The 20679-nt window shown below is 37.7% G+C and overlaps 3 protein-coding genes and 2 pseudogenes across 5 annotated transcripts; 4 read left to right on the forward strand and 1 right to left on the reverse strand.

The window, feature by feature from the left end:
• The first annotated feature begins 1468 nt into the window (after positions 1–1468).
• On the forward strand, positions 1469–3960 carry LOC133712240 (large ribosomal subunit protein uL14x/uL14z/uL14y). The gene is made up of 4 exons (XM_062138354.1): positions 1469–1620; positions 1703–1987; positions 3513–3554; positions 3681–3960. Exons 1-4 carry the CDS (start codon positions 1608–1610, stop codon positions 3761–3763), a joined length of 423 nt encoding a protein of 140 aa, XP_061994338.1. The 5' UTR covers positions 1469–1607; the 3' UTR covers positions 3764–3960.
• A 769-nt stretch (positions 3961–4729) lies between these two features.
• On the forward strand, positions 4730–7755 carry LOC133710365 (pentatricopeptide repeat-containing protein At4g02750-like). 2 transcript variants are annotated; one of them, XM_062136420.1, is made up of 2 exons: positions 4730–7212; positions 7619–7745. In XM_062136420.1, the coding sequence occupies exon 1, from the start codon at positions 4972–4974 to the stop codon at positions 7189–7191; it is 2220 nt and encodes a 739-aa protein (XP_061992404.1). In that variant the 5' UTR covers positions 4730–4971; the 3' UTR covers positions 7192–7212; positions 7619–7745. The 2 variants fall into 2 exon arrangements, with proteins under 2 accessions (XP_061992404.1, XP_061992403.1); XM_062136419.1 differs by having other exon boundaries at positions 4731–7232; positions 7619–7755.
• LOC133710370 (large ribosomal subunit protein uL14x/uL14z/uL14y-like) lies at positions 7651–8672 on the forward strand (annotated as a pseudogene).
• Positions 8673–9021: 349 nt separating this feature from the next.
• Positions 9022–10386, forward strand: LOC133711784 (acid phosphatase 1-like; annotated as a pseudogene).
• A 2662-nt stretch (positions 10387–13048) lies between these two features.
• LOC133710368 (uncharacterized) lies at positions 13049–18458 on the reverse strand. 2 transcript variants are annotated; one of them, XM_062136425.1, is made up of 11 exons: positions 18262–18456; positions 17949–17996; positions 17776–17823; positions 17581–17628; positions 17359–17406; positions 17079–17123; positions 16136–16168; positions 15758–15805; positions 14338–14379; positions 13869–13901; positions 13049–13341 (listed from the first exon to the last, which is right to left on the reverse strand). In XM_062136425.1, exons 1-11 carry the CDS (start codon positions 18353–18355, stop codon positions 13289–13291), a joined length of 540 nt encoding a protein of 179 aa, XP_061992409.1. In that variant the 5' UTR covers positions 18356–18456; the 3' UTR covers positions 13049–13288. The 2 variants fall into 2 exon arrangements, with proteins under 2 accessions (XP_061992409.1, XP_061992410.1); XM_062136426.1 differs by lacking the exon at positions 17581–17628 and having other exon boundaries at positions 18262–18458.
• Between the last annotated feature and the right edge of the window lie 2221 nt (positions 18459–20679).

Consider the following 20679-nt stretch of genomic DNA (forward strand, 5'->3'; position numbering starts at 1 on the left):
GCAATAATAAGATTATTTATTTGGATAAATTAACCTCCTAAAACTTTCAAAATTAAAAACATCTTCATTTTTCACTAATTATTGATCCCCAATAAACTTGTTATTGGGGGGCAATAACTTTTTTATTGAGGGGCAATAATATGCATGATTACTGGGTATTATTGGGGGTAATAAAATCAGACGCAGGTAGCCGGATTTGGGATTCCGGTGACCGGTCACCGGAGTCCGGCAAGGTCTTCGATGACTTCTCTCTCTAAGTGACAAAGAATGAGAGGGCAAAATTATTCCAAAAATAAATAAAAATGAATATTATTCAAAAATAAAAATAAAAAGGAATAAAAAAAATACTTAATTGGGTATTAGGGAAATAATCTCTTAGAGTGTTTGGGTAAGTGGGCAATCTCTTAGAGTGTTTGGGTAAGTGAGGTTAATTAACCCCAAAATTGGGTAAATGATCATTTCCCCTTGTTGAAATGAGTTTCATAATTATGACTGCATGCAGAATATGGTGAAGAAATTACCACTATTACGTCATTGTGGCAAAACCTATATTCAAGTCATCTTTTTCGTTTTATAAAATAAAATAAGTTGAAATTGTGTTTCTTGGCATGTTTTTTTTTTTTTTTTTTTTTGAAAATAAGAATCCTTTATTGAAAATAACCAAGATTACATAATATGGGAATGACCGGTAGTGGACATGAACTCCCCACTCTCCTTCCTAAAAACCGAACTAGTTACGGGTCCGTCATCAAGAATGACATCCATGAGCTAAAAGAGCCCAATCTACAGCAGCCTATATATAGAGGCTAAAGCAAAATACAATGAAGACCTCTCAATCAATCAATGTCAACGATTATCAAAGCCTCTCCGGAGCAGCCTATCTTCAACCTAGTTGAAAACCAGCGAAGTAAGGGTAACGCCCTCGCAACCCAGCGAAGCTAAAGTCACGCTTTAGCAAATCCGTGCTTTCTCCTACTTCCCGATGATTGCTCTGCTTAACCTACAACGTTAAGTATCGACTCGGTGACACAAGAGATCACACCACAAGTCCTTACTCGTAAGGAGAAGTCATTTTCCGAAAGGCATAGAAGAGAACCTTGTGACGAGGTTGGTGTTCTCCTCGTCCACATCGTTTGATCAAGAACATATTAATATTTTAGCAAATATTAATATTTCTTATATTATATTTTAGTGACTTTATGAGAGATAAAAACATATAGTGACTTAATTAATCACATAAATTTTAAAATGACACTTTATAATTTGCTATTTTTCTTTTGTCCATGACTTGAAAAGTAAATTACATACCCTACATAATGATGCTGAAGTAAGTTGAAGTATTCAAGTGTACATTTAATTTGGGCCCCAAATTCCAATTCAGATAGTTTGTTCTCATAAACCCCAATATAACATTGGGCTTCCACTTATACCGCACCGAAAATTCACCAAGCCCAGTCCTTCTTCCGTAAATTCAAGAAAAAATCCTGGAGTGAATTGGAATTTGACAATCTTCGACCTCGCTGAAAACCCTAGGCCGCCGTCTATATAGCTATCTCTAAAACCCTAATCGCTCCTCAGTCTCTCGTTTTGAGCAGCAGCCCCCCAAAATGTCGAAGCGAGGTCAGTCCCCCTCCTCCTCCTCCCTTTATCCTTCTTCTTCTTCTTCTCTTCATTTTTGATTTTGATGTTTGGTTTTGTGTAGGACGCGGAGGATCGGCTGGGAACAAGTTCAGGATGTCACTGGGTCTACCGGTGGCGGCGACGGTGAACTGTGCTGACAATACCGGGGCGAAGAACCTGTACATCATCTCAGTGAAGGGAATCAAGGGTCGTCTGAATCGGTTGCCGTCTGCTTGCGTCGGTGACATGGTCATGGCCACTGTCAAGAAGGGTAAGCCTGATTTGAGGAAGAAGGTCCTCCCGGCTGTCATTGTCAGGCAGCGCAAGCCCTGGCGCCGAAAGGATGGTGTCTTCATGTACTTCGAAGGTCAGTAGCTTTTACTTGGTTGTGTAGTAGCTTTTACCGAAATGCTTTGGTTGATTTGCCGAAATGCCGAGTGTGTTTTTATATGATTTGGTTGATTAGAGTAGAGATCATAAGCATATTCTGAAGCTGGAATCCTTTGTTAACTGTTGATTTTTAGCTGTGTATAATCTGAGAAAACAATGCTGGTTCAGCAGTGTTGAATGTGTGCATATCTCTGTTATTGTAGTTATGTACCTGAGACCAGCTACATTAATATTCTTCGAATATTAATTGAGTGGGTTCTCTTCTGTATAGAATTTCGCTTTTCGTAATTCGATACATGTTGTTTCCGTTACACGTGTGGTTAGATGAGTCTTCTTTCACTTTTGACACACTTTGTGGTGGTTGATCAAAATTGAAACTTTATTGGTTTTTGTTTGGTGTGTCTCGGTGGTTGAGTGAAATGACCAGACATAAGTCAGGTATCCTCCTTATGTTGTGGTTGATACAGTTACGAGTTTGGAAAAATGATAATAGTGCCCATCGTTACAGGTGTGCTTGCTCTTATGCTCACATCTGCTCCATTTGGGCTTTACATTTCTGTTAGGTACAATGTTTTGAATTTTTATGCAGTTTCTGGTCTGCGCTTTGTTTTTTGTTGTCCAACTAGCTGTGTTAAGTTGAACTGCGGAAAAGATTTTGTTGTAACCAGACACAAGTCAGGTATCCTCCTTAACTAGTGGTTGATGCAGTTACGCGTCTGGAAAAAGGATAGTGTTCATCGTTGCAGAAGTGCTTCTGCTTTTATGCTCACCTCTGCTCCATTTGGACACGACATATCTGTTTAGGCATGAAATAGTTGTTTTAATGATTATTGCTAGGACTGATTAGTATGCGGCAAAATGCTTGTTTGTTTTGTTTGTTTAGAGTGACTGTAAAGTAGCTATAAGATACCAGATTAAGTCAAGTATCCTCATTTTCTTGTGGTTGATACGGTTACAAATCTGGAAAATTGATAGTGCCCATCGTTACAGGTGTAATTTTGCTTTACATGCTCACATCTGTTACATCTGGTCCCAACATATTCTTTAGGTACCCAAAACATTGCACATTCCCTAACTGCACCTATGGTCATGTGTTGATTGAGGATGCCAGTTGTCTATTGTGTCTGGAAGATTTCTATGCAGTAAAATGCTTGTTTATTTTGTGTTTATTCCAATTGCGAGTGACAGTAGCTCTAAGATTACCAGATTAAGTCAAGTATCCTCATTATCTGGTGGTTGATACGGTTACAAATCTGGAAAACTGATAGTGCCCATCGTTACAGGTGTAATTTTGCTTTTCATGCCTCATCTGTTACATCTGGTCCCAACATATTCTGTAGGCATTTCAACAGTGTATACATTTATATAAGTTAGCTCTCGTTGGGTTGTTTTGCTCAGTCTGTCAAATTGACATGGATGCTTGCAGCATTGTATTGTATGGATAATCTTTCATTTATACTTGAATGTTCGTCACTTATTTTGCTTCTGTTCTTCATTTGCAGATAATGCTGGTGTTATTGTCAATCCAAAGGGAGAAATGAAAGGTACAGCTCATTATTTAACTTGCATAATCTTTCTTTCTTTCCGAACTTTTATCTATATGAAAATCTTTAGGCTTTACTTGACTAGATTAGTCACCCTATCTAATTGGTTGCTTTTTGTTTTCTTAGGGTCTGCAATTACTGGTCCTATTGGGAAGGAGTGTGCTGATCTATGGCCAAGGATTGCCAGTGCTGCTAATGCCATTGTTTAAGTGATACCGTCTTGGCGTCTCCATCTCTCTGCACAAGACAGATTTTGGTTTTGGTCCGTTTTTTGTTTGATAATAGACAATCCCCCAAATTTGACAGAGTTTTGTTTAATGGGTATTATATTTTGTGTAAACTTGAAAAGATGTTTTGCTCTGGATATTCTCGTGGTTAGTTATCTGAATGGAGTAGACTTGGAATTGAGATTTTTTATTTTATTTTATTTTCATGGTTGGTTCATATCTAAACTTGGAAGTTCTTCTAATTCTTGGTGTTTTCTTCAAAATGAATCAAAAGTCCCTAATCAGTTCTAAAGATGCTTAGTAATGAGCATTAACCAGTAGGCTCAAGTTAGTACAGGTAGGCAATTTATTCACAACCTAGACACAACCTCACTTGTTGCAATTTTCTCCAATGGAGTATGCTAGAGAGGCAACAATGGAACTATTTGGTGTAATTTTCCGAACACTAGTAGTAGGATTACTAGTAGTTGTGATTTGTACCTGTGACTGCTCAGGAGGACCTCATTCTTTTTTCGAAGAAATTGATCCAAAATGCTTACGACTCATAAATGTACACCTGAGACAACTTTTCATAGTCGGGGCAACTTTTCATAGTCGAGATACAAAAAAAAAACCACAAATAAACTTTTGAGGCAATTTTTCATAGTCGATTCGAACTTCAAAACAATGAGTGACCCTCTCCAACCTCTACCCCTTGGCGAATCAAATTTGCTCTTCAAAACATTATGGAGCTCACACACCATTTTGCCTCGGTCACCTTCTGTCATGCTTGGCTTGAGGCCAATTTTTTGGCTGACAACCTGGCTAATTTAGGATTTTAGGGCATTTCCTTTCCTTTGCTTTCTCATTCAGTTTGGATTTCTCAGTTGCTCCTTTCCTCCAGCAATGCCTTCCAGTTTGATCTTTTTTGGGGGGGGGGGGGGGGGGGGCGATTGTTCTCGGGGGGTTTTGTTTGTAATTTTCTTTCTTTATCGAAAAAGATAAAAAAAAAACATGTTGGTAAATCAGTAAGAATATCCACTTCAACCAACACCCATGCATAATAACCAAGACCAAATTCTTGGGTTGCTTTATAAGAATTTCCACTATATGTTAGGCATGCCAATATTGCTGACTTGAGCTTGAACATGTGCTGGGGGAAGGGATTCACCTGTGTGGCTTGTTGCAACAAGTGCATGCAGTAAAAGACAATGACGACCAGAGCAATTGGTGAAAAGGGCAGCCAAGTCTTTCTCCAAAATCTCAAGATTACCCAGTTGGGGAAGTCGGGCCGAATCGACGAAGCAGTCAAACTTTTCTCACAAATGACTCAAAGGAACACCGTCACATACAACTCCATGATCTCCGCCTACGCCAAGAACGGTAGACTCGGCCATGCACGCCAGCTGTTCGATAATATGTCTCACAGAAACTTGGTTTCTTGGAACACTATGATTGCAGGGTACCTGCACAGTAATATGGTGGAGGATGCTTATGGGCTTTTTGTTACCATGCCACAAAGAGACCTTTTCTCTTGGACTTTGATGATTACTTGCTACACACGTAACGGCGAGCTTGACAGAGCCAGACAGCTGTTCAGTTTGCTTCCGGATAAGCGGGACCCGGCTTGTTGGAATGCCATGATTGCAGGGTATGGGAAGAAGGGGAGGTTTGAGGAAGCGAAGAGAATGTTTGATGAAATGCCGGTGAAGAATTTAGTTTCTTGGAATTCGATGCTAGCGGGGTATACCAAGAATGGGGAGATGTGTTTGGGGGTGGAGTTTTTTGAGGAGATGCCGGAGAGGAATGTGGTTTCGTGGAATTTGATGCTGGATGGATTTGTTCAGGTTGGTGAGTTGGATAATGCTTGGAAGTTTTTTGAGAAGATTCCGGAGCCTAATGTTGTTTCGTGGGTGACAATGTTGTGTGGGTTTGCGCAAAATGGGAAGATTGCGCAGGCGGAGGATCTGTTTGAGAAGATGCCGAGTAGAAATGTGGTTGCTTGGAATGCAATGCTTGCAGCCTATGTACAAGACCGCCGAATTGACAAGGCTGCTGAAATATTCAGGGATATGCCGGAGATGGATTCAGTGTCATGGACTACAATGATCAATGGGTATGTTCGCGTTGGCAAGCTTGACGAAGCAAGGCAGTTGCTCAACCGGATGCCGTACAGGAACATTGCAGCACAAACAGCAATGATATCTGGATATGCTCATAATGGAAGGATGGATGAAGCAAGTCAGATCTTCAATCAGATTGCCATGCCTGATGTTGTTTGTTGGAACACCATGATTGCAGGCTATGCTCAGTGTGGCAGAATGGTTGAAGCTCTATCTCTTTTCAGAAACATGACCAACAAGGATGTAGTTTCTTGGAATACTATGATTACTGGTTATGCTCAAGTAGGGGAGATGGACAAAGCACTTCAAATCTTTGAGGAGATGGGGGAGAAGAACATAGTTTCTTGGAATTCTCTAATTACAGGTTATGTGCAGAACGGGTTATATCTGGATGCACTGAAGAGTATTGTGATTATGGGACAGGAAGGAAAGAGGCTTGATCAGTCAACTTTTTCATGTGGACTAAGTGCATGTGCCAATCTTGCAGCTTTTCGACTGGGAAGGCAACTTCACCAAATGGTTGTGAAGACCGGCTATCTAAGTGATTTGTTTGTCAGCAATGCCCTGATTACCATGTATGCTAAATGTGGAATGGTTGCAAATGCTAATCTTGTGTTTGAAGATATCAATCATGGCGATATTGTTTCTTGGAATTCTTTGATATCTGGGTATGCTCTAAATGGATATGGTAAAGAGGCAGTAGCACTCTTTCAAGAGATGCTAATAGAAGGGGTGAATCCAGATCAAGTGACCTTTGTTGGGGTGTTGTCTGCATGCAGTCACAGTGGGCTGGTTGATCAGGGATTAAAACTGTTTAAGAGCATGACTGAAGTTCACCTTATTGAACCTGTAGCCGAACACTATGCTTGCATGGTTGACTTGCTTGGCCGTGCAGGAAGGTTAGAGGAAGCCTTTGAAATGGTAAGGGATATGAAGATCAAGGCAACTGCCAGAATATGGGGTGCATTGCTTGGAGCTTCCAGGATACACCGAAATTTACAATTTGGCAAGTATGCTACCGAGAAGCTTTTAGAACTTGAACCTGATAAAGCTTCAAATTATGTACTCTTATCGAACATGCATGCTGAGGCAGGCAGATGGGATGAGGTTGAGAGAGTCAGGGTGTTAATGAAGGAAAGTGATACAGACAAGCAACCCGGCTGCAGTTGGATTGAAGTCAGGAATCAGGTGCATGCTTTTCTCTTTGATGATCCAGTGCAACCCAGAACATCAGAGATATGTAGTGTATTGAAGTCTCTAACCACAGAGATGACAAACACAAGTTCCTTCATGGCATCTTATGACTGATGAAATGTTTACCACCTAAGGGTACTATAAGTCTATAAATGGTACTGCTTTTATCTTTGATGATCCAGTGCAAAGTATTCATTTGATTACTGAGAAATCGTATGAACACAATGATGAAATGCGTGTTCGGTATGTTGATTTAGCTTTTGCTTTCATAATCTGATAGCAACCCCAGCATATATTATTTTATGAAACTGGGAATTTTAGAATAAAATTGCGTTGTGAATCTGTCTTTGGTTAATCTGATAAGCTTCTAAAATGCAAGGAAATGGGTTCTTGAAGCTTTGATTTCTCAGTTAATGGGTTACTATGTAATCCACACTTTTGTATTGAATCTGTTTCTTTGATTGGAACAGTTGCGATGTAATAAATGAAATGTGTTCACTGTGTTTTGATGTGATTTTGATTTTGGTTTGATATGGTTTAGGACGCGGAGGATCCACTGGAAACAAGTTCAGGATGTCACTGGGTCTGCCAGTGGCAGCCACAGTGAACTGTGCTGACAATACAGGAGCTAAGAACCTGTACATCATCTAAGTCAAGGGAATCAAGGGTCATCCAAATCTGTTGCCATCTGCTTGCGTTGGGGACATGGTCGTAGGCACTGTCAAGAAGGGTAAGCCTGATCTGATGAAGAAGGTCCTGCCAGCTGTCATTTGGAGGCAGCGCAAGCCATGGCACCAAAAGGATGGTGTCTTCATGTACTTCGAAGGTCAGTATAGGTTGCAAATTCTTGATTATATTGTCCTTTTTTAGTGCTTTGGTTTGGTCCTCTTGTTAGGTTGCAATTACTTGATTATATTTGTAGGTAGAAAGTTTCTGTACAAGTTAACTCCTCTTGTTGGGTTGATTTGCTCAGTCTGTGACATAGATGCTTACAGTAATGTATGGGTTGATTTGCTCAGTCTGTACAAGTTAACTCCTCTTGTTGGGTTGATTTGCTCAGTCTCTGACATAGATGCTTACATTCATGTATGGATAATCTTTCATTACACTTGAATGTTCATCACTAGTTTTTCTACTGTTCATTTGCAGATAATGCTGGTGTTATTGTTAATCCTAAGGGAGAAATGAAAGGTACAGGTCAAATTTAACTTGCATATCCTATCTTTCTTTCCAAATTCTGTTTAAAGATATCTAGTTTTTACTTGACTAGATTTGTCACGTTATCTTATTGGTTGCTGGTTGCTGTTTGCTTGTTTAGGATCTGCAATTACTGGTCTTATTGGGAAGGAGTGTGCTGATCTGTGGCCTAGGATTGCCAGTGCTGCAAATGCTATCGTTTAAGTGCTACCATCTCCATCTCTCTGCACAAGACAGATCTTGGGGTTGTCCTTTTTTTGTTTGATAATAGACATCCCCCAAATTTGACAGTTTTGTTTAACGGGTCTTATATTTTGTGTAAACTTGAAAAGTTGTTTTGCTCTAGATATTTTCATGGTTAGTTTTCTACTTCAAATTGAGAGTTCTTTTTTAATTTTCTGGCATGGTTGGTTCATTTGAATTGGCATTAAACTTGGGAGTGCTTCAAGTGTTTTTTTTTTTTTTTTGTTGACTTTGTCAAGGGGAATCCAAAGGCTTCCTAGGCTCAAAATAAACCCCTTCGGCGCATGTGAAATGTTCCCACTGTGCATTGCAGCACAGTGCCTCGCCACTTTGACAGCTTCAAGTGCTTGGTGTTTTCTCCAAAATAAATCAAAACTCCCTAACCAGCTGTAATGAATGATTATTGATAATGAGCATTAACCATTCTTGTCTTTTCTACCTAAAAATTATAAACCCGTTGTAATGAATGGGATGACAGTTGATGAAAGAAAATAATAGCATTAGATGAGCAAAAACAAAAAGGGAATGAAGGCATTTGCCAACCTGACCATGTGATTGTTAGAACAAGTCAAGTACTTGTTCCAAAACCCCATGTGACCTCGCTTTCTTGGTTCAATTTCCATGTGCCAAGAGCTACATAAACCCACCTTCTATCTCCCTCTATTAGTCTATTTGTATCTTTGGACATTAGTCCATTATTATTGCCAAAATGGGCGGAAATCTATGCCACTTCTGTTTTTTTGAGTTTCTTTGTTACTCTAACAGTAGCAGAGTCCGAGTGGAACATTTTGAATCAGAGAACCAGGAATGGGATGAAGATCAGCTTGAAGAATTACTGTGAGAGCTGGAGGATGAATGTAGAGCTGCACAACATTAGAGAGTTCCAAGTGGTGCCTGAAGAGTGCATAGGATACGTTGGAAAATATGTTACTTCGACTCAGTACAAGGTGGACTCAGAAAGGGCTATTGAGGAGTCCATTGTGTATCTAAGCACTAGCTGTAATTTGAAGAATGATGGTAGAGATGTATGGATTTTTGACATTGATGATACACTGCTCTCTACTGTGCCTTACTACAAGGGACATCATTTCGGGTAAGTAAGTTTCATCCAAAACAGTCAGAACAGATGATTTAGATTCTTGTAAACCTATAATTACATTATTGTTGGTGAATTGAATTATTGATACACATATAATATCAGATTGTTTAATAAGAGTATGTTTCAGGCTTAAGGCTGCTGATTTAGTAAACATTTTTCTTTTTATTGGGTACTAGGGGTGAGAAGTTGAACCTGACTGCTTTGGAGGAGTGGATGAGCCATGGCAAGGCACCTGCTTTGGAACACTTGCTCAAACTCTTCAATGAGATCAAAGCCAGAGGGCTGCATATCATTTTGGTTTCTTCAAGGAGGGAGCATCTTAGATCAGCCACAATAAACAACCTTCTCCATGTTGGCTTCTATGGGTGGACAAGTCTCATTTTAAGGTCAGTTCTTCTCTCACTCATTCACATAATGTATAGAGGTCAAATCTTGTGCTTGATTTGCTTTTGGGTACAGGGGTCCTGAGGATGAAGTGAAGGGGGTGCAAGATTTCAAAGCTGATGTGAGGAAAAAATTGACGGTTGGTGGATACAGAGTTTGGGGCATATTGGGAGACCAATATAGCAGCATTGAGGGACTTCCAAAGAGCCAAAAGGACATTCAAACTTCCCAACCCATTGTACTATGTTTCTTGAAGAATCTTCCAGGATTAATTATATTTTCCTCTGTTTTGATGTTCATCCGATTCAATTTCCTTGAAGTGAAAAGTAAATTTTCATTTATCCTACTGCCATTGTTCGAATATACATGCAAAATCATAAAGTAGAGTCTTCTATTTCTATGAAACATGAAACTGATGGTCATCAGCCTTATGTGCTGAAGGATCATCCCTCGATTTATTACAGCTCTAACATCTCAAAGCAGAAAAATATATACATAAATTCAAGTAGTACAAAGTATTCTTCAGCCCATCTTAGCTTCAGCACTTGCATTCATCTTGGCACGGTAAAGAAAACCCTCCTCATCAAAGCAGCGTCTCACAGCTTCTTTAGATAGAAAACCCTCCTTCATCCCTTGCAAGAACATACAGAAGTCCCCATTCCAGCTTACTTGCAATCCTGCGAAATTTAAACTCACACATAGTAACGGTGAAGAACCAAAACTTAAATGGTACGGACAAATGTATAATAAATAAAAATATAAATAAAAGCCTAAAATAACTACCATCCAAAGAAGTCATATGAAACTCTGTTACCCTCAGTCATGTCCCAAAGCTCTCCTAGAGTGAACTTGTCAGGAACCGTACGAGCATACTTGCTAAACATGAGCTCAATGTTTGCTGGCGAAAACCTGGAAAGTAAATTCTGTTAGTGTCATAACAATATCGTTGTTGTTGGAGACACATCAATGGTATAGATTGTTCTATTATTCCCATTGAAATTTATGAAGCAATATCGTCTCCCCAAATATATGGCATGTTAGGGACTGGTGCCAATATATGAAAATTAAACAACAACCAAATGTATTCATCAATCAATGGTCTGGTAACATAGGAAGAGATTAAGAGGAGATCAGATGAAGTGAAACAGCTTGTGCTGGAGTTATGTGATCTGTATGCAACTTCTAACAGTGATCAGATTGCATCAAAGAGGAAAAGAAATGTGGGAAAAGGCCCTAGCAGCAGACCAACACCAAGTGTGCCCACAGGAGGGTTAACCAGGAAGAGGGCTGCTATGCTAGACTTGCGGAACAAGCAGTTTGAAGGTGAGGCAGTGGTGGTTGGAGGAGAGGTTGATAGATACTTGCTTGATCCCTTAGGGAAGCCTCAAGACAATGAAACTTGGAAGATTTTGGATTGGTGGAGACTTAATGGTTCAAAGTATCCTAACTTGCAAGCTGTGGCAAGGGATGCTTTAGCAATCCAAGTTTCAATAGTAGCTAGTGAGAGTAGTTTCAACACAGGGAAGAGGGTAATTGATCCTCATCGGAGTTCATTAACTCCTAGAACTGTTGAAGCCCTAATCTGCCTCCAAAATTGGTTCAAATCTGATGCAATAATGGGGTTAGAATATATTCCAACCATTGAGGAAATGGGGTGGTTCGAGGATGTTGAAAAAGGTATGTAACATTGTAACTTACTTGCATTTTTTACTTAATATTGTGAACTGTTATTGCATAACTTGATTAGCTTCTTTTTGCAACTTCAAGCCTTTAATTATGTGAACTATTCTTTGCTTGTTTGCACTTATGTAGAACAAGCAGAAGAAGAGAGAAAGAGATTGGAGAAGGCCAATGCAGGTGCAGCGGTAGAAGTTGAAGAAACTCATGCCACTCAACAAAGCCGAAAGGCTACAAAGTCTTCCAAACCTTCAAAGAGTAGTGATGCATCAAAATCTTCTAAATAAGTGTCAAAGACTAGGGGTGTGAAAAAAAAAATAAGCTCCGGTTTGCTCACTTGCTGAGTTGCTGTTTCTCACTTTGCATTCTTTGATGAGTTTGATCAGTTCTGGACTTGGTGAGTTGGTGAACTTACTGGTTTTTTTATTTTATTATTTGTTTTGGGTTGCAGCAGGTTGTGTTTGGAAGTTGGAACTATGGAAGAATCAAGAATGTAACTTGGAAGTGGAATTGTGGAAGTCTAGAAGATGTTTGATAGTTTGATTGTTTGCTGCATTTTTTGTCATTGTTATTTCAGAACTTGATTGTTTGATTGTTTGTTGAACTTGTTGAATCACTTGAATGCTTGCTGTCTTTATTTCATTTATATTTCAGCCTTTAATAATGCTGCTGTACTCTACTACTCATTTTATTTCAGTTTCATAGTTTGACAGTTTGTTGTTCTTCTAGTTTGATTATTGCTTGATATGCTGCTTAATTGTGTAATATTGTAAGTCTGTAATTGCTTGATATGGCAGATATGCTGCTAGAGAAGGGTAGCAAATAAGCACAATGCTTTAGCTTAATCTCATTCTTTGATCAATTGATGGCATTCATGAGCTAGAGAAGGGTGAATTTCAGTTTTATACACTTTTGTACCCTGTGATGGTCAAAAACAGTGAGTTTCAGTTGCCCAATTTGGAAGAAATATGTTTCAGTTTTGCACTTTGACAATTGGCTGTTTTTGCAGTTTCAAAACCGACCCGAATGAAAACGGTTTGGTTTGTCATCGGTTCCAACCTTAAATTTTAACAAACCCGACCCGAAAACAACTCCTGCAGTTCAGTTGCGATTATTTTTTTTTTTCTTTTTTTTTTAAACCGAACCGTCCCAGGCCTAATCAAATACAAGAGAAACAACTTGCAATTTTGAATTTGGCTAGACAAGCCGTTAAAGCATATTATCTCATATATAACTAACCAGCTAATTAGATCCTCGCGATCATCATCACTATTAACTAATGGGAAATGGAACATTAGATCATGTGTTTGAAACATCTAAAGCCACTCCCGATTGGTAAAATAATATGAAACATGTAGACTCGCGCTTCAATTATGGACTAACAGACAAATAAAAATAATAATAACTCAATCATCCCGAACTCCAAAACAAGGATACTGATGTTCCAGATGACATGTTACATTACATGTCAACATTTACATATGTCCATTAGCAGAATTTTCTCACAAACATTTTAGTTACTAAAATAGTCTTCAGTACTAAATTAGTCTCACAGATAAGTTGAATAAATACGGCCATAGCAAACTCTAGGTTACCATCACTGCACACCGCTCACCGAGGACCATAGAATATATCCGGCGAAGAAGTAGGAAAATCTCCGAATTCTGTAAGATGGTCACGCGTAAGTCAGTCGAGGAATAAATTGCAATTAGCCATATTGAAATGACACTCTTTATTATTCCATTTAAAGGAGAATGAAATTCCCTCTAATTTGTAATCTACTCTTTTCCTTTTTTTGGTTAATTCTTACATAAGGACAAAAAGTAAGTTACTGAAAAAAGAAAACATGGAGTGTGGAATGTGAATTTCACTTCCCTAACTAAATTTACATAGCACACATTTGGAAAACCCACAAAATGAAACAGTGGATTGTAAAATTCCAATGGAATTTCACTCCCCTAATTAAATTTACATGGTGCACATTTGGAAATTCTTGTAAGACTGACATAAGTCAATCAAGCAAACGGTAAAGGTGTTTTGCAGGTTGTCAAAAATGAGACATGGGTGTGCAGAAATACCACCAAAGATATGAGGTGGATTGTGTAGTAATCTACTAAAAAACTTATTTTCCTTCTAACAGAAACACCCAAGCAAATTCCAAGTAACCGAAAATAAAAAAACAGAAGCATACCTGGGAGTGACAGTAGGGGTTCTACATCGCTACCTGTTTCACACAGTAAAATACCAATTACATATTTAATACACACAAATATGTATAAATGATATCAAACCCCTAGACATCAGGACTGCACCTACATGACATTGGATGGTAGATGCATCAAATATTGCGTCAAAACAATCCTGCCAATGCAATAAGATCTATGTTTCCTTCAACAGATAGTTACTCTACATTGCTTGTCGACTATGTGATGCATAGATGAGACAAACCAAAGTTTTGACTGGAGAGGTTATCTTAATAAACTACACTATTTTACGTCAGCTATATATGACCTAAAAACCAAAATGACTCGACTGGTAAAGTTTAACTTCAAACTAGGATTATCTGCCCAATAACCCCACAGAAAAAAATAACCACCACCACCTTAAAAGATAACTCCAAATATTCTTAAAACACACTCGAACAAAAATCAAAATCTTACCATCATAACCAAAATCGGAGTCGGGACGCATAACATCAGGAACTGTTTGTGGTAGCAAAAGAAGAACACGAGTAAGTAATGATGTCAAAACACAAAAACCAGTAGTGACCGAATATGCCATAACAAAAGAAAAATACATGTATGATGAAAGAGGAGGAGCTGCAAAAACAACTACAGTACACTAAATAATGTATTCCTTTGTCAAGTATATCAGCTAAGGATCATATGCACAGACCAAAACCAAAAACTATCAAGTTCATATTATTAAATGTCGCCCAAGGAGACATTATCTTTAGTAAAAGGAAAAAAAAATATTTAAAAAAAACACAAAAAAGAGAAAACAAATCAAAACTGAAAATCAGGATTCTTCAGAAATAGAAGCCCAACAAACTCACAAAACCACAACCAAAAACAATAGTCAAAAGCATAACAAATAGACCAACAAACTCAAAGAACTTGCAAATGCAGAGGCTGAATCAAAACGATTAGGCTTGGAAACATAAAGAAACAGAGAGAAGGGTGAGTGTTCCCAGGGAAGCAGAGTGGGCAATAGCAATTGGAAAGAATTAAAATAAAGGGGGTTCACATTGGCAACATCAGCACACAATGGAGACTACTACAAATTGCATAGAAATGGAAATGGAAGTGCAAGAATTTTAGGTGACATACTGCCCATCCCCCGAATATTTTAAGTGTATCTTGACCTTTCTAATCTTCTTTAACTCTGTTCACACATGCACAATGTAAGGGTGAAAAATTGGACAAAACGTCACGTATTCCTTCATGTCCCAAGTCAATTAAGCTAAAATGGTGGGGGTACGGTGTAAATTTTTAGAAAATGTTAGAGAATTCCAAACAGGTATAGATTTGTGTGTAGCTGTATGTGCATGTCATACGAGGCTCGCGGGACATACAACCACTAATAAACTTGCTATTCTGCATTGCCACCCCATTCATAGGTATAAATATCAAATTCTTATGATGTCAAAACCAAGACCATATGGACTATACTAGATAGTACCAGACGTATCGATGTTGTTTCAAAAGAAAAACAAGAATGAATCTCTGAATAAAATTACAATAAATAAAGCACTTCAAATGAAATAAGATCAATGAACCCAACGACAGATACACTATATCAAGAGTCATCTATGCATGGACCAGATAGACACAAACAAATTGGCGGGAAAAGAAATATATAACTACAATAATTATTCTACTACAGACATACATGATACAAAAACCAAAATGAATAGGCTGGTTAAGGAGAAGTGTATCTTGAGAAAACCAAATTTAAAAAATAAAATAAAAAATAAAAAACGCGAAAGCACAGAAACAATTATTCCCCTCAACACGAGAGCACAAGGAAATTCCCAAATGATATTTCTCACAAACCATGGAACAAAATCTAAAAGCTTACATGGAGCTATGACCATCTCGACCATGTCGCATTCAGAAGGCACCGACACTAAAACAAAAGAGAAAATGAATAAGTAACAATGTCAAAACCAAAACCACAAGCAGAACTGTGATCACATGGCACTGAAAGTACAATATGAGAAAAAATAAACGTCTGGCTGGTGAAACATGAGCTGAAATGCAAAATGATCTATAATCCCATCAAAGAACTTTATCAGTGGACTATATACAAGACTTGGCTAGAGAAGTTATCTCCAAAAATTGTTCGGTCTGGTATTTCGGTTCTCTCAAATTAAACATGAGTTTTCCCTTAAATAACACAATTGACTATGCAATTCCAAGATTAGTTTATTCGCGAAGTCTAAAAACACAAACATACCTGTGTAAATCTCTGGTTCTACTGCCTTGCCGTCTGTTTCACAGCAGCATTTGTAAATGAAAAATAATTAATCAAAAGAACAAAAAAAAAAAAAAAAAAAACTTACTAAAAATTAATAACCAACCTTAAAACCAGTACAGCAAACACAACATAGTATCATGAAAAATACATCATTAGTGTCATCAAATCAACAATCAGTTTAACGACTCAGATGGATAAAAAATTATCCTAAAATATACTCGAGTATGCATCATGAACAAACCAATATGACACCAGATAACGTCTTCAATCACAAATTGATCAAAGAGCCGGAAAGGCAAGGAGAAGCTGCAGATGCAATGGGTGAATGAAAACCTCTACAGTTGGAGAGGTACGAAAATAAAAGGGAGAAGGGTTGGGGGAAAGAGTTACCTAAACGTTTGTTTTATTTATATTATATTATGTTGAGCCTAGAACCCACATCTGCACATGAGATGGGTTTTCTATACCAGTGATTGCAAGAAATTGCAAAGCAAGGCGGCAGTTTGATTAAGATGGAAATAATAAAGGTGTAGGACTATCGGGTAACTAACTGCAATTCCCACTGATTTTTTAAGTGTTTAGCAATTTTTAGCTTACTTCATCCCCATTCAAATGGTGAAAGATTGGACCCACAACTGAAACTTGAGCCTTTAACGTCCCAAGAGAGCCAACTATATGAATAGCAAATGTCTACATATAGTAGACAAATGATTTTAGAACATGACATTAACTGCAGGTTTATCAATGTAGGCATCATGCATTGACCAGATAAACCAGAATGATTTAGCTAAAGAAGTATCATAAAAACTAAAATGACTTGGCTGGTGAATGGCTGGTTAAAGAAAAGAAAATCATAACACTGAGCCCCAAAGGGAACTCCCACGTAATAATCCTGACAAACAAACAAAAATCAAAATCTTACCACGAGTTCTGGGCCAATATTTGTAGACATGGCAAATGTTGTCACCTGTTCATGCTAACATAGTCAGATAAAGACTAAAATGTAAGAGAAAGCAAATAGAAGTACAATCTGGTGTTAAATTTGTTATATGTGCCTCCATGGCACTTGTGATAATAACATTTATCATTACGTGGACTCCAAATATACACTATATCGATTAATTATTGCTATTGCCAAAACTTTTTTCCTTCAACAAGTACCCAAGCAAAATAAGAGCAAACTCTAAACAAATAAAACGTACCCGAGGGGGAAGGTGCAGCGGATAACTTGGATTCTTCTGACTTGGTGCCTGTTTTGAAGTGAAATGGTCAAATAATACATATAAAAAAAAATTATAATAATAATAACAATAAAGAAAAATAAAATCAAAAACATATGAACTCAAGATGATGCTGAACCCGAAAAAACCAGTGCAGTGAACCAAAAATTATTTAAGTCACAAACTCTAACAAATAACATATACCCTTGTGGAGAGGAGAAGTGGAAATCTTCGGTCCTTTCGACGTGGTGCCTGTTTGAAAATTAAATTGTCAACAACAATAAAGGAGTAAAACAAATAAAAAAGCTCTGATGAACAGACAATGATGTCAAAACCAAACCAGTACAGTAAACCAAAGATTATTTAAGTGGAAAACCCTGACAAATAACATATACGTACCCTTGTGGAGAGGAGATGTGGAAATCTTCGGTCCTTTCAACTTGGTGCCTGTTTCAAAGTTCAATTGTCAATAACAACAAAGAAGTAAAATAAAGTAAAAAAGCACTGATAAACAGACAATGAGTACAGTAAACGAAAGATTACTTAAGCCGCAAACTCTAAATAACATATACCCTTGTTGAGCGGAGAAGGGATTATCTTCGGTTGGTTTGACTTGGTGCCTGTTTCAAAGTTGAATTGCCAATCACAACAAAGAAGTAAAACAAAATTAAAATGCAAAGATGAACAGATTTTAGCTATCCGCATACAATTACACCTCAGATATAAACAACACTTGAATTTCTATTCAAAAACAACCCAACGAAAATTTCTGATGATGTTCCTCGCAGAAACTAGGAAGCTGTTCTCAGATCGAATGTAACTAAGACGAAATTGAACAATCTAAACGAAAAAGTAGATATTTTCAATGAACAAGGAAAAGCATACCCCCAGACTTATTCTTTTTCTGGACTAACAGAGGCTTTTCGGCCTGCAGCACTTTGATTTCACGATTCCTTGGACCCCTGGCTCTGGAAGACATGCCTGCGGAATTTTCTTTTCTTCGAAATTTGGGGTTTAGGGTTTGTCGACGAGACTGGTTTCGTTTTTTTTTTTTTTTTTTTTTTGGCGGGAGACTGGTTTCGTTTTGGGGGGCCAACCCTTTGCTTTTATATATCTTTTCTTTAGCCGTGAGTTCGGTTTCCCAATTTCGGGCCCCTTTATGGGCCTAGTTGTTGCATTGGTTATGTTTAAGTTCCACCCATTTTACGGTCTTGTAACGCTGGATTCTTTTTTTTTTTTTTTTTTTGAGAATTTGTAATGCTGGATTTGATCCGTTCTAGCGCATTTCAATCATACAATTGAAAAAATTGGTCAAGACACGAAAGATCCATTTTACTGATTTTGTTATTTTTTAAGGCAGTCTACTTTTTTTTGTTTTTGGGAAAAAAAATGCAAATGGTGTTCGACTTCTGGTCCATTAGTAAGTTCGATATTTTAAGTTTAAATAATATCACATTGGTACTTGAGGTTTCGCCCCTGATCTAACATAGGTACTTGGAGTCGCTAACTTCATAACGGCGTTAGCCATATGATATATATTGAAGGGTAAATGAGTAATTTTAGTCTGTCATATCATGCGTTTTTTTTTTCCCTTCACTCTCTGCCAGCCATCTCCCTTCACCGGATCACGACTGCCATATCCCAAATCTCCTTCGGATCACTAACAAACGAAATACATGTACTTGCCCACATACCCACCAAGCCAACCATTCCGAAGCTTCGAAAAACACCCAGAAGCTCCAAAACCAAGCTCAACAAAAACCCTAGTTAGCACATGGAGTTTCGGGGCTCCAGCGAATGAGCTAAATCAGCAAATACGTCCATAATCTTCAAAGGCATGAGACAGGGTGAAAATGAGGAGTTAAAAGCCAACGTATAGACGCACAAAAAAGAACATGGTGGTTTTTTTGTGTTTTGACATCTTTTTCAATCAGGATAATCATCAATCCAAATTAGATTCTAATCAAAATGACAAAATTAACCCAATACCTACACTAGTATCTATGACAAGTCAATTTGACTTTATTCACACAAAAAAAAAAAAGGGAGGCTTATGAGAAACAATTTTATCTAAAATGGGTCTTAAATGAACTACTTTTTTTTCCCTGATAAAACCATCAAAATATAATAAATATCAATATTTGTTAAAGGAAAAACAGATTATGTGTCTTCGTCAAAGCAACTGACGGAGAGGGAATCAAGGAATCAACGATTACCATCAATCAGCACAATTAAAGATCAATCAGCATTCAATGTATTTAATGTAATTCATATTTCCGTTGTAATTCTATCCCTATATAAAGGGACTATGAAATGAAATGAGTAGACCAATTCCAATTGTCATTTTACTTTAACACGTTATCAGCAAGCTCAGAGTCAATAGCCAAAAAAAAAAAAACCTAATTTTTCAAAGAAACTACTTCTTCCCGTCGAAAAAATCATAACCCTAGAAGAAAAAAAAAACAATATTTTCTTCTTTTTCTGCCGCCACCCAGCCCCCCCCCCCCCCCCCGCCTGCGCGCATCAACCCAGCAACACACGCTGCAGCCTCCAGTTCGTTATGTGCTTTGCCTCTGGAACTTCTGTCTTTCTTTGGCTATTTCTGCTATTCATGACTAACAATAAGATTTTGTCTTCAGGAAAGATATAATTCCATGGTTTCCATGAATGGTAATGCAGAACTTCAAATGTTACCATTCAAAGCTACTAAGATTAGGCTTTACGTAGCCTATGTATTCACACTCAAACAAGGCAGGTGTATATTATTAGCTACAGCTCAATGATACAATTTTATGTAAAATTTTTGTTTTTTCTTATATCGCTTTCATACTGTTATATCAAGTCATTGCCCTCTACTTTAACTACTTTTTGTGATTTGAAGTTGCAATTTAAGTGAATATCTATGAAACTAGTTCTCAACTCATTGACACATATTTTGGCTAGGTTCATTGGCAGCTACACCAAGGACTGGAAACTCAAGTTACAAGTATTTTTATCTTGTAACAAACTGCAATTTTTTTCTTTTTTTGTTTTACTGTATCTACAAACCATTTTTGTCTTCTTATGGTTTATTTAGAAGACTTCAATCTTGTTCTTTTCTTTTGCTGTTGTATATGGAGAAGTTTAGGTCATACGTCCCCTTCTCCCTACTCTTTGTACTCTTTTTATCAATAGTATTAATGAGAATTTTCTTTTGCTTACCACTAGTATTCTCATTGTGAAACTTCTCTAGCAAAGAAACTGATTTAGTAATCACTTCTAAAATAGAAATTGAAGCAAAAAGAACGAAAACACAACAACTTG

The sequence above is a fragment of the Rosa rugosa genome, chromosome 5 (assembly GCF_958449725.1).
Source record: "Rosa rugosa chromosome 5, drRosRugo1.1, whole genome shotgun sequence".
Classification (NCBI taxonomy): domain Eukaryota; kingdom Viridiplantae; phylum Streptophyta; class Magnoliopsida; order Rosales; family Rosaceae; genus Rosa; species Rosa rugosa.

Coding starts and splice junctions, on each gene's coding strand:
- LOC133710368 (XM_062136425.1), bottom strand. CDS start 18,355: ATGTCTTCCAGAGCCAGGGGTCCAAGGAATCGTGAAATCAAAGTGCTG. Junction 17,824..17,948: donor CCCTTCTCCGCTCAACAAGG/GTATATGTTATT, acceptor ACTTTGAAACAG/GCACCAAGTTGAAAGGACCG. Junction 13,342..13,868: donor ACCCCTACTGTCACTCCCAG/GTATGCTTCTGT, acceptor ACCATCTTACAG/AATTCGGAGATTTTCCTACT.
- LOC133712240 (XM_062138354.1), top strand. Junction 1,988..3,512: donor TGTCTTCATGTACTTCGAAG/GTCAGTAGCTTT, acceptor CTTCATTTGCAG/ATAATGCTGGTGTTATTGTC. Junction 3,555..3,680: donor TCCAAAGGGAGAAATGAAAG/GTACAGCTCATT, acceptor TTGTTTTCTTAG/GGTCTGCAATTACTGGTCCT.
- LOC133710365 (XM_062136420.1), top strand. CDS start 4,972: ATGACGACCAGAGCAATTGGTGAAAAGGGCAGCCAAGTCTTTCTCCAA.